Source organism: Choloepus didactylus, chromosome 9 (assembly GCF_015220235.1).
Source record: "Choloepus didactylus isolate mChoDid1 chromosome 9, mChoDid1.pri, whole genome shotgun sequence".
Classification (NCBI taxonomy): Eukaryota; Metazoa; Chordata; class Mammalia; order Pilosa; family Megalonychidae; genus Choloepus; species Choloepus didactylus.
Window position 1 is genome coordinate 86,828,454 of NC_051315.1, and position 19,855 is coordinate 86,848,308.

Genomic DNA, 19,855 nt, shown 5'->3' on the forward strand with positions numbered 1-19,855 from the left:
AGAAAGCTTTCTTTCCTGTGTTGCGCCTCTGGGAATCTTGATGTATTCTCTTTGTTTTTGTGCAGATTTTCTCCCCACTGCCTATGATTTGTTAAATTCTCTTCCTTACTCAGTGCCCCTTTTTGTTTCAATTTCTGGTTCTAGGACCTGTCCTGCCTCACAGCTGTTCAGTTTTCACCTTTTTTTTTTTTCCTGTGAGGCTTTTCTGCCTCCCGTTACTTCTCTGCTAGAGTATCCTACTCTAGGGATCCAGATTGGGTCAACTCAAATAGGTCCAATTTTTGTTTAGGTGATCCATCAGTCAGAAACTGGGTTGAATGTGTGCACATATTTCTAACAGTTCTGCTGTGGTCTCTTTTATTTCCTGGGGGCCTTTTTGTATGTATGTGCTAGTCAGCTCCTTGTGTTCTGCCCTGGGTCTCTGTGGATTTGGTTCCCATCCCTATGTACGCCTGGGCTGTAACTCACTGCTGTGAGTGGCTCTATGGTATGCATCCATGATAGGAGGTACCCCGGCCATGCTTCTGTGTCACTCTTGAACTGTCCTGGACCAAGTAAGGGGGGTTAGTCCGGACTGTTGGGTCTGGGTCATCAATCTCCTACCTTTTTTGGTGTTTTTTTTTCTTTGTTTGTTTTTCTTCAATTCAGCATTTGTGGAGTCTTTCTCCAGTCTCTATCAATCTTCTCGAGTTTCAAACAAGTGGGATTTTCCCTTTCATTAGTTGCTTTCCTTGATATGTCTTACATTCCCCATGTTGATGATGTCACCTGGGACTTGAATATGTTAAATCACTAACAGTTCTATTTTGATATCAACTTTTATATGCATACATAACATACAATCATTCAAGTCTACAATCTCAACTTATCTTTAATAGCATAGACATACATTCTTCCCCTTCCTTCTTTTTTGTACTTGTACGAGTTATATTTTTGTACATTACGTCCAAACTGTCTATTTTATAATTTTTAAAATGCATTTGTGTTAGCACCTGTAAGAAGAAAGACATGGATTTACATAACAATCAAAAAACTAGTACTGGCATTCATAATTAACCATATGGTTGCCTTTATTGGAGGTCTTTATTTCTTTTTGCAGCTTTGATCCTTTGCCTAGTATCCTTTCCCTTCAGTCTGAAGAACTGTCTTTAGCACTGTTTATAGGGCAGGTCTAGTGGTGATGAATTCCCTTAGCTTTTGTTTTTCTGGGAATGTTTTCATCTCTGCCTTATTTTTGAAAGAAAGTCTTACTGGATACAAAATTCTTGGTTTGCGATTTTCTTTCAGCACTTTAAATATTTCATACTACTGCCTTCCTGCCTCAGTGGTTCTGATGAGAAGTTGGGACTTAATCTTATCGGGATTCCATTGTACATAAATTGTTGATTTTCTCTTGAAACTTTCAAACTCTCTCCTTGTCCTTGGCATTGAACAGTTTGATTACTATGTGTCTCAGCATGGTTCTCTTTCAGTTTATCCAGTTTGGGATTCATTGGGCTTCTTGAATATGCATATTCATGTTTTTATTAAATTTGGGAAGCTTTCTGCTATTATTTCTTTGACTATTCCTTCTGCCCCTTTCTCCCTTTCCTTTCCTTCTGGGATTCCTATAATGCATATATTGGTATAATTGCTGGTGTCCCACAAATCTTCTAGGCTTTGTTAATTCTTTTTTATTCTTTTATCTTTCTGTTCTTGTCCTGAATCAATTCAGTTGTCTTGTCTCCTAGTTTACTAATTTTTTTCTCCTGCCACCTCTAAACTGCTGTTGTGTTCTTAAACTCCAGTATTTCTCTGGAGAGATTCCCATATTGTTCATTGTTTTCCTCATATCCTTTAATTCTTTCTCTGTGTTTTCCTTTACTTCCTTGAACATGGTGAGGATTATTACATTAAATTTCTGTCTGGATTGATGGTTTCTGGATTTTTATCTTGTTCCTTTGGTTGGACCATCATTTCTCGTTTGTCTGATAATCTTTTGTTGCGTGTTGTACATTTTAATATTTTAAAAACATTAACTCTGGGAATTAGTCCTTAAGCTGTCCCCAAGTTTGTATCCAGCTATTGATATGATATAGATTTTCTTGAATATTGGGAGCTAATCATAACAACAGACTAAAATCACCTTTCACTGTCTTTGCAAATTGGCTCTGCTTTGGCTGCTGGTCTCCTTCAGAGCTTAGCCCTCATCAAGGTCAGCCTGAGGCAACTGGGAATTGCAGAGTCCTTTCTGTCTTAGCCTGAGTGGAGCCAAATCCTCTGGGAAGCCAGTTTCTTTCCCTGGGCTCTGCCTGCTAGGGGCCTTAGGAATTCCCCATTTATATTTATACTCCTTCAGAATAGACGTCCTCCTCATCCTTGGTGCTCTCTTGAATGACTTTGCCCCAGACCACTTCAGCTTGTTTCCTATGTTGTCCCAGCTGTCTGCAAGTGGCTTCTCTGCCTTCAAGACAAACACTGGGATGGTGAGTGTGAGACAGGTTCCTGACTCAGTCTCTCAGACTTCTACCTGGTAGATCAGCACTAATATACCTGTACTCCAGTGTGCACATGGGGCCACTCAGCTCCCTCAGGAACAGGGCCAGGGACTCACAATGAGAGTCCATGCTGGCTCCTGCCTGTGTTGTGAAAATGGAGGGGGAGGGTCCAGCATGGACACCAGGAACTTCTGTGGATTTTGAAGCTGCATTTTCTTAAGTCAGCACTTGCCCAGTTAATGCAGTCCTTTGTTTCCTGTAGGTTTGAGGAATGTTACTGTCTTTAAGAGTCCTCTGTTGACTTTGCCCAAGGGGAGTTGGAACAATGGCTGCCCTCACAGCCAGCCCCCAGCAATCAGAAGTAGCTGATCAAAGGTAGCAATCTGAGATCAGACCACACACTACTTGAGCTTGGAGGACTATTTCTTTTATGTCCCACCCTGGCATCAGCAAGCTTTTCCAGGAGCCAGATCTCAGTCCCCACTGCCCCCTGCCATGAGGCTGGGGGAAGGAGGGTGGTAGACATTGCAGCAAGGGTGAAACTCACTGGTCTTCATCACAACTTACCAGCCTCTTCCTTCCACTCTTCCCTAGATGCTGCACAGTGTTCCCCTAAACTCTGGGATTTCAAAGTGGCTGATTCAGACAGTTGCCAATTTAATAGTCGTTTTTGGTAGAGGGACTGATTCCTGGAGCTTCCTACTCTGCCAAATTCCCACACTCCACCTGTCAGCTTTTAAATATGAATGAAATATTGCCTCATTTAAAATCTTTTACCTCATAACTTTATTAGTATTAAACTTGGATGGCACATATATATTTCCATACATAGTATATTCATACATAGGGTACTAGGAAAACCTCTGGCATCCCTTCCTGCTTACTCACCCCTTTGTGATTGTGATTTTGTTGAAGTGCCCTAATCTTCAAGATCCACTTAGGCATAGACTCGAAAGCAGGAAGTTTTAGGGATTAGTGATAGTTCCTTTCCTATCATTTATTCCTTTTTCTAGCTGTGGTTTCTGATTGAGGGAGTGGCACACAGGGAATAATAGCTACATGTAGAACAAATTATGTGTATTAATGGCTAGGTAAGCCCTTGATAACCAGTTCAGAGTTGTGGTAAAAGCTGAACTAGAGAACTCTGCCTGGGCCAGGACCTCTCAGTGAAACATTCAGAGCCTGAATATCTGTTCTACCGGCAAATCAGACAAAGGTTGAGATGTTACTACTTCTTTGAAACTAAAATACACTAAACTTTGCCAGAGGAAAAGAAGTGTGACCTCATGAAAAATGTGCATTTTTCCCCTATGCCTAGTGCTAAATTGACATGAACTGCCTTATACTGTAGTTGGCTAGGCTACTAGGCTATAGGTCATTCAGCCTTGTGGGGGAAATTAAAGCATAAATAAAGACCAGCTTTCTCCCCTGGAGGTGACAGAAAAGGCTCTGGCTCTTGTTTCCATCACCAACGTAGGAAGTGGTCTAATGATCATAATTAAAAGGATTCGGAATGAGATAATGGAGCCTAATTTTTGCATTTAAGGCACACTAATGGGGCACTTTAGTAAAATAGTGCCAGGTGAATATTCCTACTCTGATCAGATTATCCAGTCTTACTAACTAGGAGAAGAGGATATGAAGCTTGTTTCCTAGAATTTCTAAGCATGGGGAAAATATACCCTATAAGGGAAAAATCAGTGCTCTGTAGGCTGAGATAGAGGCATTGCAAGTTGTTAGGGTAGAAGTCCTCTTCCCCCCTAATATGTAAGGTGCTTGCTAGCAGCATAACATTCCCTTTTAGGATAATTTATTTACTCTAAAACCTGTTTTGCCTTAGTTATAACTTTGATTATGAATTCTTAAAACTATTCTGAGGTTTCTATAGTAAAGTCAGGCCGTAAAAAGGGAAAACATGAATTTAAAATTACATTACATTATCTCAGTAATTCCAAATTCTGATGTTCCTTTTTGCATTTAGGAATGTGATATGAAAAACATGTGTATCTTTAAACCTTAGCACCATATATAGCTCAGAATGAATCTTTCTGAGAGGTATGCAGGAACTGAAACCCTCTTTCTGAGGAAATAGCAAACTTAACATCTCTCACTTTATGTTTGCTCTGAGGTTTGCTAATAGGCAAATTGCTGAATTATTAAGTCACTACCCTCTCTTTTCTGATTTTGCCACTTATATAGTTGAAATTAAGTTACAATATTACTTTGTTGAATTATCTTCACTTTTTTTCTACCCTCCTTCAGTAAGGAACTGTATAGACATTTGAAAAGTAATTTTTTAGAAATCCTGTAGAAGGGCATATAAAGGGAAAATGGGATTTGAGATCATCCAGAAGGGCAGATAATATAAAACTCTCTTGACATTGAGTAATGTGTTTCAGTTTCACAGAAATAACACTTCTATAAATAAATTTAGCCATATTATTAACACTTAGCTCAGAGAAGCTAGAAAGCTCCATTTTTTCCTTTCTCTCAGATGTATAAAATGTTAGATAGAAATTCTGATTAAGATTTTCTGTGTGATATATGGTCCAAGGAAACTTTATTCACTATAGATTTATGTAGAATTTTTTTTGTGTATGTGTACATTAAGCAAAAATAGAGAACCTTAAAAATATACTTAATTCTCAGTAGTAGAAGATAATATAATTATAGCATTAGATCATATTAATTTAAAAGTTTTGTAGGCACATCTCCTTTCTTGTTCTAATAGTATCCCTTGTCATCCAGAAGGAAGGCATATTGATTCATCAAAAGGTGAACAGATTTGCATGTTCAGTATAAATCTCAACTGGGGGGATTTCTTTGACTTATTTTTCAAGTGTTTATACAGTTTCCTACTGAAAAGGCAGATGGAGATGAAGGGAGAAAATACATAGATTCCTTTGAGAATTTATAACCTGAGATAAGACAAGGATAAAGATAGATTTAAATGGAATAATTCTTGATACAAGATCATTATACAAAAAACTCGTACAACTATATATTAGCAATGAACAATAAGAAATTAATTTTTAAAAAAGTATTATTTATAGTTGCACCAAAAAGTATGAGATACATAGGTGTGATGGTTTGAAGCTGTTATGTACCCCCAGAAAATCATGTGTTTAAATTTAATCCATTCCTGTGGGTTTACACCATTGTAAGTAGGATCTTTTGGAGAGTAGGATCTTAAGATGTGACCCATCTCATTCAGAGTGGGTCTTAATCCTTTTACTGGAGACCTTTATAAGAGAATGAAATTCAGACACAGAGAGAAAGACACAGAAGCTGAGAAACAAAGCCACAGAAACAGAGGAAGCCATTGAAGTCATAAGCTGGAAGCAGTGATACCCAGAAGAGAAGGGAGATACCAGCAGACATCCAGCCATGTGCCTTGCCATCTGACAGAGGAGTCCAGGATCACAGGCAGCCTGTCTTCAGGAAGAAGGTATCGTCTTGATGATGTGTTGATGAGGACATTTCCGCAGCCTCAGAACTGTAAGCTTGTAAACTAATAAATTCCCATTTTTAAAAGTCAGCCTATTTCTGGTATATTGTATTTTGGTAGCCTAGCAGATTAAAATAGTAGCTTAAATCTAGTAAAGTAGGTATAGAATTTATATGCTAAAAACTACAAATCACCAATAAAAGATATCAAAGGACACTTAAGTAAATGAAGTGATATACCATGTTAATGGACCAAAAGACTAAGTACTGTTAGAAGCAGTGCAATCCCAGTCTTAATCCCAACAGGCTTCTTTGTAGAGATAATGAACTTTTTTGAAATTTTATAGAAAGAGAAAAAGAATTCTAATTGCAAGAACAATTTTGGAAAAGGACCACAAAATTGATTTGAAGACTTATTATAAAGGCACGGTAATCAAGACGGTTGTATTGGTGAAAGAATAGATACATAAATTAATGGAAGATTATAGAGTCCTCTTTATTTTCAACAGAGGTTTAAAGGCTATTCAATGTTTCTTTAACAAATGGTGCTGGAACAACTGAACATCCGTCTACAGCAAAACAACCAAAAAAAGCCAAAAGAAAAACCTTTGCACCATAGAGAAAATTTAACTCAAAATGAATCATTGATCTAAATGGAAAATCTAAAAATGTAAAACTTGTAGGAGAAAATCTTTGTCTTTGGATTAGGTAGACTGTACTTAGATAGAATAACAAAAGCGTGATCTAAGAAGGAAAGAAATAATAAAATGGACTTCATAAAAATTTAAAACTACTCCTGACAAGCCAGAGACTGGGGAAAAAAAAAAAACTTGCAAAGCACCTATCCGAAAAAGGATTTTTTTTAATCCGGAATACTTAAAGAACTTTTAACTCCATCATGAGGAAACAGATAACTCAAAAAAAAAAAGAACCAACAAAAAAGGGGTCAAAAGATCTGAGCAGGCATTTTATTAAGAAGATAAATACATACAGTTTTAGGTGCTGGATTTGTCATTAAGGGCTGGCAAGAATGTGGAACAAGTAGAACTCTCATACATTGCTGGTTGGGATGCAGTTTCTTATAAAGTTAAAAATATACTGACTATGTGATTTCCATCATAGAGAAATAAAAACTTATGTTGACACAGAAATCTGTTTACGAATGTGTATAGTGGCTTTACTCATAATTGCCGAATACTGGAAACGACCAAAATGCCCTTCAGCTGATGAATAGGTAAACAAACTATGGTTCATCCATGCAATATTACTTAGCAATAAAAAGGAGTGATTTCTGATATACACAGGAACATGAATGCATGAATGAATCTTACATGCTTTATAAGTGAAAAAAATCTAGTTTCAAAAGGTTACATATACTGTATGATTCTTTGTATATGACATTGTGGTAAAGGCAGATCACTGGTTGCCTGGGGGTGAAGGGTTGAAGGAAATTTGGGGGGGTAATGGAACAGTTCTAGAATTTGGTGGTGGTTAAGGGTTACATGTTATGTGCTGTTGTTCTACATTTATACATATATATATAAAAGGACAGTGTATGTAAGCTATACCTCAATTTAAAAAACATGTAGTAATTCATCTTGAATCTTGGTTAGTTCTTGCTGTTTGGTTGCTCTTTAGGGACGAGGTAAAGCTTTCTCTCGCTACATATATAGTAAGGCAGGAAATGCAGTAAAGTTGATATAATTTGTACCTATGATACTGTTGTTCATTGAAAATTAAATAATACTCCTAAAATGCATTATGGAATTATAAAAGGAAACAGTCCATTTTATAGCACAAAAAACATTTCTGTAGTCACATTTTGTGTTATCTAATCCCTTGCTAAATCAAATTACCCCTTTAGCACAGTTGGTAGAGGATTGTGGGAAATATGGAAGGGGCAGTTAGTAAGCTCTTTCCTTAGAGGAAGCTGAGAAAAAAGGGCCAGAGGAAATTAAAACTCCAAGGGAGAGAAAAGGTATATGCTGATAAAGAATTCACGTCTCAGTAGGAGAATTAAGGTATTTAGGATCAGTGGGGCAGGAGGGTGGGAAGAGGTAGGAGAATAGTATTAGATAGAAATAAGACAGTTGTAATTTAGAAGCCACTGGTAGATAATCTTAGGTATGTTATTTTTCTGGAATTAGGTTGCAATACTGTATGTAGTTTGTTGGAACAGGGATAAATAGCACATTGTGCCAATTACTTCGTTGTAACTACTACTTTTCTGTTGCAGATCAAGACCTTCTGTCCTTTCAGAAGAATAGATAATGAATTTTTAGTTATATAGATGTTAAGATTCTTTCTTATGGGAAAGAAACAAACCTGTATTCTATAAAGCACCTTGCATATAGTAATTGAATATAGTAATTATAGTAATTGATTGGAGGTTTATACATTTAGTAACTGAAAAAAAGTTTGTTATAAATAAAGCTATTGCTCTTGACCTTTTAGCTTCAAGACTATTATCTGTAGTAGTAGTTTGCCTTTCTAATAACATCTTTCTGAGCGCCATATAATCCTTTTTTTCTAGTGTTGCAACATTAGACTGATGAGTGAGAGAAGTCTCACTTTTTTCTTACATTTTTAGACTTTTCGGAATTAAGTTTTGTTTTGTTTTTTTTTCTGTAAAATAAATCATAAACATACAAGCATAAACTGGACTCAAAGAGCCGTACCTCTTCTTAGGCCATTTCCTTTTGAAGGGCCCAGGTCAGGACAGAGAGCTTTTTATTGTTTCGTAACAGTGCCCATGTTCTTCTTTTGTGTTGTTGATTTTTTTCTTTTAAATTTTATATTTTTAATTATACTGTAAGAGTGATCTTTTTTTGGTATACAGTTCTATGAATTTCAACATGCATATTGATTTGTGTTACCACCACCATCAGGATTGAGAACAATTCTGTCACCCCAACAAAACCCCTCTTACTATTCCTTTTATAGTCTCACTCTTTCCCTGGCCCAACCCATGGGCAACCACTGATCTGTTCTCCACCACTCTAGTTTTACCTTTTTGAGCCATGTAAGTGGAATCTCATAGTATGTAACCTTTTCATACTGTGTTCTTGAAGCATTATGCCTGTGAGATTCATTCAAGTTTTTGCATGTATTAAAGTTTAATAAGTAATAAAATAAATTTTACATAATAAAGTAATGGTTATAAAAGGTGTTATCTTTATGTCATTCTCAATTTTTTTATTGGTTTTCTCCTTCAAATTTGTATCTAAAATCATATGGTTTTAAAACTGCCATTATGTCTTAATTGCAGGTGATTTTGCAGTTCTTCTTAAAGCAGGCATGACTGTCAAGCAAGCAATTGTGTACAACCTTCTCTCTGCCATGATGGCTTACATAGGCATGCTGATAGGCACAGCTGTTGGTCAGTATGCCAATAACATCACACTCTGGATCTTTGCAATCACTGCAGGCATGTTTCTCTACGTAGCATTGGTGGATATGGTAAGATACTTTATATTTTTGTAGTGGGCTAAACCTGCCAATAGAATGCAACTTTCAAAACATGCAAGAAATCCTTAGAAGTGGTTTGGAAGCCAAATTATTTTTTAAAAATATAACCTATTTTAAAGATATGTGATATCCTAAATAATATTTTAGGGAAAGACTTAAGTGTTATGATTCCTTCCTTGAAAGCCAGTTAAGTTACTGAAAATTTTTGAGCAAAGAATGTTAATATCCAAAGTCATCATCAATAATATGTATAGATACAAATACAAAATTATTATACTATTTTTTTAATATTGGAATGCAGATGTGTTGTTGTTGACAAAGTAATTCTTTGAGTTTGCTATGTGGCAAACAGGAGGGAAATACTATACCTATTAGGAAAGCTATTCTTCTGCCTAGGAGATGGTATAATTCCAAGGGATTTATGCCATTTCCCTTATTTCTAACTTTAAAGTTAATAAATCTGAAAACAATTACTTTTAACTTACTTTAGTGTACCAAATATGTTAGACAGACATAGAACTCCTAGCAGTTTGTTTAGCTCTTTTTTTTTTTTGGTTTTATTTTAACTAGGTATTATATTCACTTTTTAAAATGTTTTCATAAGACTTTCACTGACATTATGTTCACTTTTCTTCCTCATGGGATCTATTTGATAGTCTCATTTCAAAATGATACAACTTAAATTCCTGATCAAGAAGTAATACCTGTTTATTACAGAAAGTTTATAAACAAAAAGAAAATATGAATTATTTATTCTATTACCTAGAGGTAGTCATTTCATCCCTCTCTTCTCAGACCTCTAATACCTCATTTCCTATCCTTCATACTCAGATGTTAAGCTTGCTTCCTGTTTCAGAGAGAACAATGAATCTGTGAAGATACCTTCCACAAATTCCCATCGTGATTTCTACTCACCACCCTTAGTCTATGCCTGTTTTGTTTCTCTCCTGTTAACTAATGAAGATCAGCTCCTTCAGACTGTTCCTTAGAACTTGTCCCTTCATGCCAAGTTCCACAAATTCTCCGCTCTCTTTCCTATATCACTCAGTTTTCCCTTTCTGCTGATTATTCCTGTCAGCGCATACACTTCATGTTACTTTTCCCTTCTTGAAAAGGTAGGGGAAAGGGACCTCTCATAACTCTGTTTTCCTGTTTAGCAACCACCCCATTGCTCTCCTTCCCTCTTACAGGAAATTACTGTGTAGTACTTTTTATTTCTCCTCACTCTTAAGTCTAGCTCCGTCAGATTTTCTCCCCAACTTCCCTGCTAGAAGTGCTATTGTCCAGTTAACCATTGGCGGTGACATTTCTAGCCATTTCCCAGTCTTCATTTTAGTTGTCATATTAGCATTTGACAGTTAATCATGCTCTCCTCTTTGAAATGCTTTTTTTTTTTTTTTTTATCATCAGTTGGCATCTGTAATACCAGAGTTTCCTGTCTTTCTTCCCACTTTCTGGCCTTTCGTTCTTAGTCTTTTTTACTGGATCGTCCCCTTCTCCCCACCTTTAAACATTAATTAAAAACCCTTTAAAGTGATCTCATGTAGTCTCATACCTTTAAATAATATTTATTACCTGATGATTCCTAAATGTGTACCTGTAGACTAGACCAATTGATGAAAGAATATTTTTATAATAGTACTGTTAACTATAGTCCATGATTTACATTAGGGTTCATTGTTTATGTTGTTCAGTCCTTTGTTTGCATTTTAATTTTTATTCTAGGAACATTTATACAACCTAAAATTTCCCCTTTTAACCACATCCAAATATGAATTCAGTGCTGTTAATTACTTTCACAATGTTGTATTACTGTCACCACCATCCATTACCTAAACTTTTCCATCAACCCAAATAGAAACTTTGTACAATTTAAGCATTTACTTCCCATTTCTTACCCCCATCCTGACCCCTGGCAACTTATATTCTACTTTCTGACTTAATGAATTTGTTTATTCTAATTATTTCAAATCAGTGAGATCATATGGTATTTGTCCTTTTGTGTCTGGCTTATTTCACTCACCATGATGTCTTCAAGGTTCATCCATGTTGTCACATGAATGAGAACTTCATTCTTTTTACAGCAGAATAATATTCCATTTTATGTATATACCACATTTTATTTACCCATTCATTGGTTGATGGACCCTTTGGTTGCTTGCATCTTTTGGCAATTGTGAATAATGCTGCTATGAACATTAGTGTGCAAATATCTGTTGGAGTCCTTGCTTTCAATTCTTTTGGGTATATATCTAGAAGTGGAATTGCTGGGCTTACACGGTAATTCTATACTTAACTATCTGAGGAACTGTCAAACTATCTTCCACAGTGGCTGCACCATTTTACATTGTGCCACCAACAATAAATAAGTGTTCTTATTTCTCTACATGCTCTCCAACACTTGAAATTTTCCATTTTTAATAGTAGCTGTTTTAGTGGGTGTGAAATGGTATCTCATTGTGGTTTTGATGTACATTGCTGTAACAGCTAATGACGTTGAAATGTTTTCAGGTGCTTTTTACCCATCTTAATATCTTCTTTCGAGAAATATCTATTCAGGTCTTTTGCCCATTTTTTAATTGGGTTGTTTGTCTTTTTTGTTGTTAAGTTGTAGGATTTCTTTATATATTCTGGATATTAAGCCTTATTGGATATATGGTTTCCAAATACTTTCTCCCATTCTCTAGGCTGTCATTTTACTTTTCTGATAAAGTCCTTTGATGTGCAAAATTTTTAATTTTGACGTGGTCCCATTTATCTATTTTGTTGTTGTTGTTGCTTGTGCTTTGGGTATAGAGTTTTAAGAAACCATTACCTGACCCAAGGTGTTGAAGGTGCCTCCCTATGTTTTCTTCTGGGAGTTGGATAGTTCTGATTGTTATGTTTGGGTCTTTGATTCATTTTGAGTTGATTTTTGTATATAGTTTGAATTAGGGATTCACCTTCATTCTTTTGCATCCAGTTCTCCCAGCACCATTTGTTGAAGAGACTATTGTTTCCCAGTTGAGTGGATTTGGCACGCTTGTCAAAAATTATTTGGCCGTAAACATGAGGATTGATTTCTGAACTCTCAATTCTATTTCATTGGTGTATATGTCTGTCCTTGTGCCAATAATATGCTGTTTTGATTACTGTGGCTTTGTAATATGTTTTAGGATCAGGAAGTGTGAGTCCTTCAACTTTGTTCTCTTTCACAAGATGGTTTTGGCTATTCAGGGCCCCTTACCCTTCTATAAAAATGAGATGATTGACTTTTCCATTTCTAGAGAGAAGGTTGTTGGAAGTTTGATTGGGATTACAGTGAATTTGTAAATCACTTTGGTAGAATTGACATCATAATAATATTTAGTCTTCCAATCCATGAATGCAACCCTCCCCTCCCCTTAAGGTCTTGTCTTTACTTCTTTTAGCAATATTTTGTAGTATTCTGTGTACAAATCTTTTACATCCTTGGTTAAATTTGTTCCTGGATATTTGATTCTTTTAGTTGCTATTGTAAATAGAATTTTTTTTCTTGATTTCTTAGGTTGTTCATTACTAGTGTACAGAAACACTTCTGTTTATATGTGTTAATCTTATGTCCTGCCATTTTGCTGATTTTTTGTTTATTTGTTCTAGTAGCTTTGTTTTGGATTTTTGAGGACTTTTTGTATATAGGATAGTCACCTGCAAGTAGTGAAAGTTTTACCTTTCTCATTTGGATGCCTTTTTTTTTTTCTTTTTCTTGCCTAATTGCTCTGCCTAGAACTTCCAGTACAATGTTGAATAAAAGTGATGACAGTGGGCATCCTTGTCTTTTTCCTGATCTAGAGGGAAAACTTTCAGTCTTTCATCATTGAGTATGATGTTAGCTGTGGGGTTTTCATATATGCCCTTTATCACAATGAGATAATTTTGTTCTTTTCCTATCATCTCTTTTAATAGTTCTGCTTCTGCCCTGGCCTTGTCCCCCTCTCCCACTCTGTATCAGTGCTACAGCTAGAGTGATCCTTTTCAGTCATGGATCACATCATGTCACGCATTTGCTTTAAGCCTTACTCTTTCAGAGGAAAAGCACCAAATTTTTTTTTTTTTTTTTTTTTTTTAATTCAGTTTTATTGAAATATATTCACATACCATACAGTCATCCATGGTATACAATCTATTTCTGAACATTTTCCTTACATCAGAAAGAATCAGAATAAGAATAAAAAATAAAAGTGAAAAAAAGAACACCCAAACCATCCCCCCCATCCCACCCTATTTGTCATTTAGTTTTTATACCCATTTTTCTAGTCATCCATCCATACACTAGATGAAGGGAGTGTGATCCACAAGGTTTTCACAATCACACTGTCACCCTTTGTAATCTACATTATTATATAATCATCTTCAGGAGTCCAGACTACTGAGTTGGAGTTTGGTAGTTTCAGGTATTTACTTCTAGCTATTCCAGTACATTAAAACCTAAGAGGTGTTATCTATATAGTGCGTAAGAATGTCCACCAGAGTGCCCTCTCGACTCCATTTGAAATCTCTCAGCCACTGAAACTATTTCATCTCATTTTGCATCCCCCTTTTAGTCAAGAAGATATTCTCAATCCCATGATGCCAGGTCCAGATTCATCCCTGGAAGTCATATCCTGTGTTACCAGGGAGATTTACATCCCTGGGAGTCGGGTCCCATGTAGGGGGGAGGGCAGTGAGTTCACCTGCCGAGGAAGCACCAGAGTTCTCGCTTTGACCTTCAGGGTTTTTCATGATCCATGCTCGTATTCACTCCCCCTCAGTTTTCCTAACCTCATCTCATCTCTTCCCACCCTTCCCCTTGTACACTTATGCCTCAGAAAAGCTGGTCTACTTCCTGCTCCTCAAACCTTTGAGGCACACTCCACTTCAAGGTCTTGACTCCTGCTGATCACTTATGTAGAATGTTTATCTTGCAGACATTCTCATGGCTAGTTCCCTCCTTTCCTTCTTGTGAGGCTTCTTATCTAAGATTTCAACCTCCACCCAAATCAAATATTTCACTTTCCTTATTCCTACTTTATGTTTTTCTTCTTTGCACTTTTAATCTGATCTATTAATCTGCTCTATTAATAACATACTAAATATTTTACATATTTATTGAGTTCATTATCTGATTCACTAAAATGTCAGCTCTGTAAAAGCAGGTATTTTTGTCTTATTTCATTCACTGATGGGGATGTAGTGCGTACTATTGCATGAAGAATGAATGAACTGATTTTTGTACTAGGAAGCTAGAGATTTAATAAGAATGAAAGAGTCTTTATGTTAAGCATTTGTTTAATGAAAAAAAAGTAGCCAATTACAGTTCTTTTGATACATGTTATGATAGAATGGTGCACTGTGTGAGTAGGACTACAGAGAGAGACTGGCTACAAAACTGGTGAAAAAGATTGAGGAAGTGTTTCTAGAATAGGACATCTGAGCTAAGACTTAAGGAATGAAAAAGAGTTTGTTAGAAGCAAGGGGAAAGGACACATAAGTAAGCAAAATAATAAATAGCATCATTCCTTTGAGCAGTAAGTCTATCCTTAAACCATATTCTGAGAAAAAACCTATAATGACCACTAATAATAAAACAAGTAAGCAAATAAACAAAAATAAAATCTTAAAGTGTTCTTTGCAGCATATTTATATCACAGTTATATTAGAAATGCTTTAAATATCCAAAAAGGGGGGAACAAAATAGCCACAGATATTTGCTAAGATTTTAATGGCACCAAAATTATGTATTTTCTAATGTTACATGAAAAAAATGGATTAAAAAATTGTACATATAGGATTATCAGGTTGGTGTTGACCGGAACACAACATGCCATGATTAAGAGTTTATCTTATAACCTTTGGGGGGGGGGGGGCATTAAATGATTTAAGCAAGACAATGACATGATTACATTTGTGGTTTAGAAACACCATTTTGGCTATAGGGAGTAAGATTTTTATTTATTTATAGCTATTCAACAAGATGGCAAAAGTATCAGAAGATTTAGTTTGAGGTACCATCCTATAGATTATTCAGGAGGCTTTGGGTAGTAGCTATTTATCAAACAGTATAGAAACGTTTTTGTATTTTAATAAGTATGGCCATATTGGTCAGATATGCTGTCATCCAGGTTTTGTTTCATTTAGAGAGCACAGGCAGAGAGATTTAGCCCTAGGATTTGCAGAATGGTAATTGAGCGTTGGCTTCAACTTAAAGTCACCAGCTGCATTAGCCCCTAAAAGGGGCTAATTAGGCCTGTCCTTTGAAGCTTTGAAGCCAGGCATTGACTTCTGTCTAGCTATGAAAGTCCTAAATGGCATCTTCCTCCAATAGAAGGCTGTTTGTCTACAATGAAAATCTGTTTAGTGTGGCCACCTTCATCAGTTATATAGTAGCTGAATCTTCTGGATAACTTGCTGCAGCTTCTACATCAGCACTTGCTGCTTCACTTTGCATTTTATAGAGAGCCTCTAACCTCTCTCAGCCTTCTCAGAATTGAAGCAAGTCAGGGCCTTGCTCTGGGTTGGGCTTTGGCTTAAGGGAATGTTGTGGCTTGTTTGATCTTCTATCCAGGTCATTACAACTTTATATCAACAGTAAGGCTGTTTCACTTTCTTATCCTTCGTGTGTTCACCAAAGTACCACTTTTAATTTCCTTCAAGAACTTTTTCCTCTGCATTCGCAACTTGGTTAATGGCACAAGAGGCCTAGCATTTGGCCTTTCTCAACTTCTGACATGCCTTCCTCACTAAGCTTAATCATGTCTAGCTTTTGATTTCAAGTGGGGAGCGTGTGATGCTACCTTTCACTTGAGTACTTACAGGCCATTGTAGGGTTATTAATTAGCCTAGTTTCAGTATTGTCCTGTCTCAGGGAATAGGGAGGCCTGAGAAGAGGGGGAGAGAGACAGGAGAACAGCCAATAGGTGGAGCAGTTGGAGCACATTCAACATTTATCCATTAAGTTCTTAAATGGGCGCTGTTCGCGGTACCCCAAAACAATTAAAACAGTAATACCAAAGATCACTGATCACAAATCACCATAACAAATATAATAATGAAGAAGTTTTACATAGTGTGAGAATGACCAAAATGTGACACAGAGACACAAAATGAGCACATGCTGTTCAATAAATGGTGTTGATAGACTTGCTTGATGCAAGTTTGCCATAAACCTTCAATTTGTGAAAAAAATGCACTGTCTGTGAAGTGCAATAAAATGAGCTGTGCCTGTATAGGAAGGAAAGCAGTGGCCTAAGGGCATGGGGAGACCAGTTTGGAATTGTCTATAAAGGTTTTTCCTTGCTGTCATATGTAGCTGGAAATGAGAATTTCAAATGGAAAAGAGTGAAAAAATTTTCCGCTTTTGAATTAGAAATTCTTAAAAGAAATCTCACTTTCTTAGTTGTTAGTATCTATTAATAACTGTCAGAGTTGTGATTTTCCTGAGTGTTTCATTGGCAGTAGTAAGTTAGCATAAAGTAAAATGTCGGAATTAATAAGGCTAGTGGAAGATAGCTGATTAAAAATGTCTAATACATGTAAATTGTGTGCTTGTTGGGGGGCAAGAAGGGAATAGATGTAATATTTACTTAATACATAGCCAAAGTATAAAATTTATTTCTCAGGTTCGACCAAAATATGTCTTACAATTATATACAAAATTGCTTATAAATGTTTCTTTTTTTAGCTTCCAGAAATGTTGCATGGTGATGGTGACAATGAGGAACATGGTTTTTGTCCAGTGGGGCAGTTCATTCTTCAGAACTTGGGATTGCTTCTTGGGTTTGCCATCATGCTGGTGATTGCCCTCTATGAAGACAAAATTGTGCTTGACATCCAGTTTTGACCATTCCTAGTAATCACTGTTGATTATGAGAATGTCACCATGCAGCTTTGCATCTGCATGTGTTCCTTGTACTGTATGCACATTGCTCAAAGAAAAATCAGTGGCTTGCACTACTTACAAGTTCCATAGATTTGAGCCTAACCACAAAAGACTGGTGCTCAGTACTGTTTTCCCTGAGTGAAGAGGTCTTTTAAAAATACAAAGCTTGTGATAAAGCAAGGAGAAAATGGGACTCCTTGAACCAATGTTGATGTAGGTTTGATTAAGACTTTTTAAAAAATAATCATATAAAACACTAAAGTAGTCTTCTTTACTAGTAGAAACTTCTGTGGCTATGCAGAAATAGAAATTGAACCAAAAATCATTTAAACTTTTAAAATATTTTAAATGGACTTTGGGCAGACATTTTTGTTTGTGCTAAGAATGAACTGTGGTGCCCTTTAATTCAGCTACATATATATCTATGGTAATAGGGATCAACTTGACACAAGTTAGAAACAGCATAAAGTAGACTATAGGAACTAGGGGGAAAGCTCAGGCTGCAGTAGAGTATGGATTTAGCATTGGGAAAAAGAAGCCCTATTCTTAAATCTAGAGTTACTATTTTTGTACATATTTGCATAGTGTTTAAACTTGCAGCCTAAACTACTGAAAATTGTGATTGTATGTTGGTATGTGCTTCAGTTTAATGAAACATTCATAATGGTTCTTTGTATTAATATTATACTCGGTGTTTGGGATTTTTTTTTTAACTTTAATTTTGTTTTTGTTTTGGATTCGGGAGGGGAGGGTTGGAGCATGTGGTAAAACTTTTTTTTTTTCCCTTAAAAGCATAACCCTCTAGAAAATATAAGAGAAATAATGAACCCAAACAAGATCTAATACCCAGTTTTTCAACTTGAACAGTACTAACTAGTTAGTTGACTGGGACATTTAAGTTCTGAATGTATGCATTGCTTTACCAGTATGGCACTGGAACCAAAGGCACATGCTAAGGCTGACAGGTTGTAAAGCAGAAAAATCCAAGTTTTTCATGTCCATAATCTGTACATGAAGTGGCAATTAAATAGTTACAAGGATAAACTCCATTGGTACCATGGTTATCATGGTACTAGGTGACTTGGAAGATACCCTTAAATAACTAGGCTGAAATCACTTAATCATTTTGTGCCAAGATATCTGTTGGTACCTGATAGAGATTAGTCTCTTTTTTAGGTGCCCTGTTCTACCATAATTGTGAATGATTTGTGAGAAGTGCAAGCCATGTTTATCCTGAATTTTGACCTAATAATTTGTAGCACTAGTCATATGCATGTAGCTTTCTGTTTATATATTATGCCACATGGTCTTCATTTATGCCAGATAAACCTGTATTTGAACTATGTGCAGCCAGCTTTGATTTAGTCTGCTTGGCAACCAGTGTAAAACTGCTTTTAAAAATCTTGTTGTTCAAATATTTAAGAGCCAAACCTTTTCCATTCCATTTAGTCCTCCTTCTCTCCCAGTTCCTTTCCTCTTACTGCACAAACTTCAAGACAAAAAAACAAAACTTCAAGAGCAGCACATTTATCCAGGTAGTAACAGATTATTGCCAGTGTTTCTTCTTTAATGCTGTAAGCAAGGGAGCTTTGGTGTTATTTCCTTAATTTATGCTTAAACTTGAAAAAATTATTTCTGGCTTTCTCCATGGCCTCCTTGTGATAAGTAGGAGTTTTACAGATTATTTCAGCATTGGACACTGAATTAGGACAGTCCTCATCTCATTGCTTGGCGCTTCAAGCAATCTAGCTTATGAGGTGCTGATTATTTTATTTAGTACTGCCAACCTCAAGAGATTCAAATGTCTTGCTTTCTGAACCAAGGTATTCATTATGGGTTTTTATACCCAAGGAGGATTCTGCATTCCAGCATTGTCTGCTTCATTTAAAAAATTTTATGAAAAGCAACAGCTGGAATGTACTCCCAGTCTTAAAATAAATGCCTGATTTAAAGCAAATGGGTTATACTGAAGTATATAAAGTTTTATATTCTCTCATAAACGGTATTATCTTTATTTGCTAGATTTTTTTTTTTTTTTTACTTTTTACGAGGGCTGTAACAGTTGCTGCTAGTATTTTATTAGGGTTCCACCAGTACTTAGTTTTCACATAATTCTAATGTATAGTTTTGAGTCTTACTAGACAATCTGAATTCCACTACATTTCTGTTTGGCTCCAACATTCCATTTTAGCTTGACCAGTCTAATTTAACTTGTGTTTGTTGGAGGTCATTAATGTTACTTGTACATTGCTGTCACTGTGTGACATCCATATGAATTTTGGTGTATATCACATTGCATTCAATCAGCTGTGATTATGCTTAGAAATACTATAGTAACTAGATGCAGTGTGAATTTTTTCCATTAACAGTAAGTCAGTGGCTTAAATGTGATTATGGTCCTGCAAGGTGATACTTGCTAAAATATCTAAACTTTCTTTGTTGTAACTAAATCATTTTTTATTAAACTTATAAAGCTGGAAATGATCAAATGCTGTTTTTTTTTTTTCCATTGTCAACAGTATTGTGTCATTTTATGTATGTTCCTAATACTTATGGAACTCTCTCAAAATAAAGTTATTCAAAAAGA

General features: G+C 36.0%; 1 protein-coding gene across 3 annotated transcripts in view; it reads left to right on the top strand.

Moving 5' to 3' along the window:
• SLC39A10 (solute carrier family 39 member 10) overlaps nucleotides 1–19,855 on the top strand; it is a 184,673-nt gene extending 164,818 nt beyond the window's left edge. For 2 of the 3 annotated variants that reach the window (XM_037850660.1, XM_037850661.1), the window contains exons 9-10: nucleotides 9,193–9,383; nucleotides 17,071–17,229. In XM_037850660.1, coding sequence (XP_037706588.1) covers nucleotides 9,193–9,383; nucleotides 17,071–17,229 — 350 coding nt within the window. Of the gene's footprint in view, nucleotides 1–9,192; nucleotides 9,384–17,070 lie in introns of all 3 variants that reach the window. The other variant, XM_037850662.1, reaches the window with a different exon arrangement.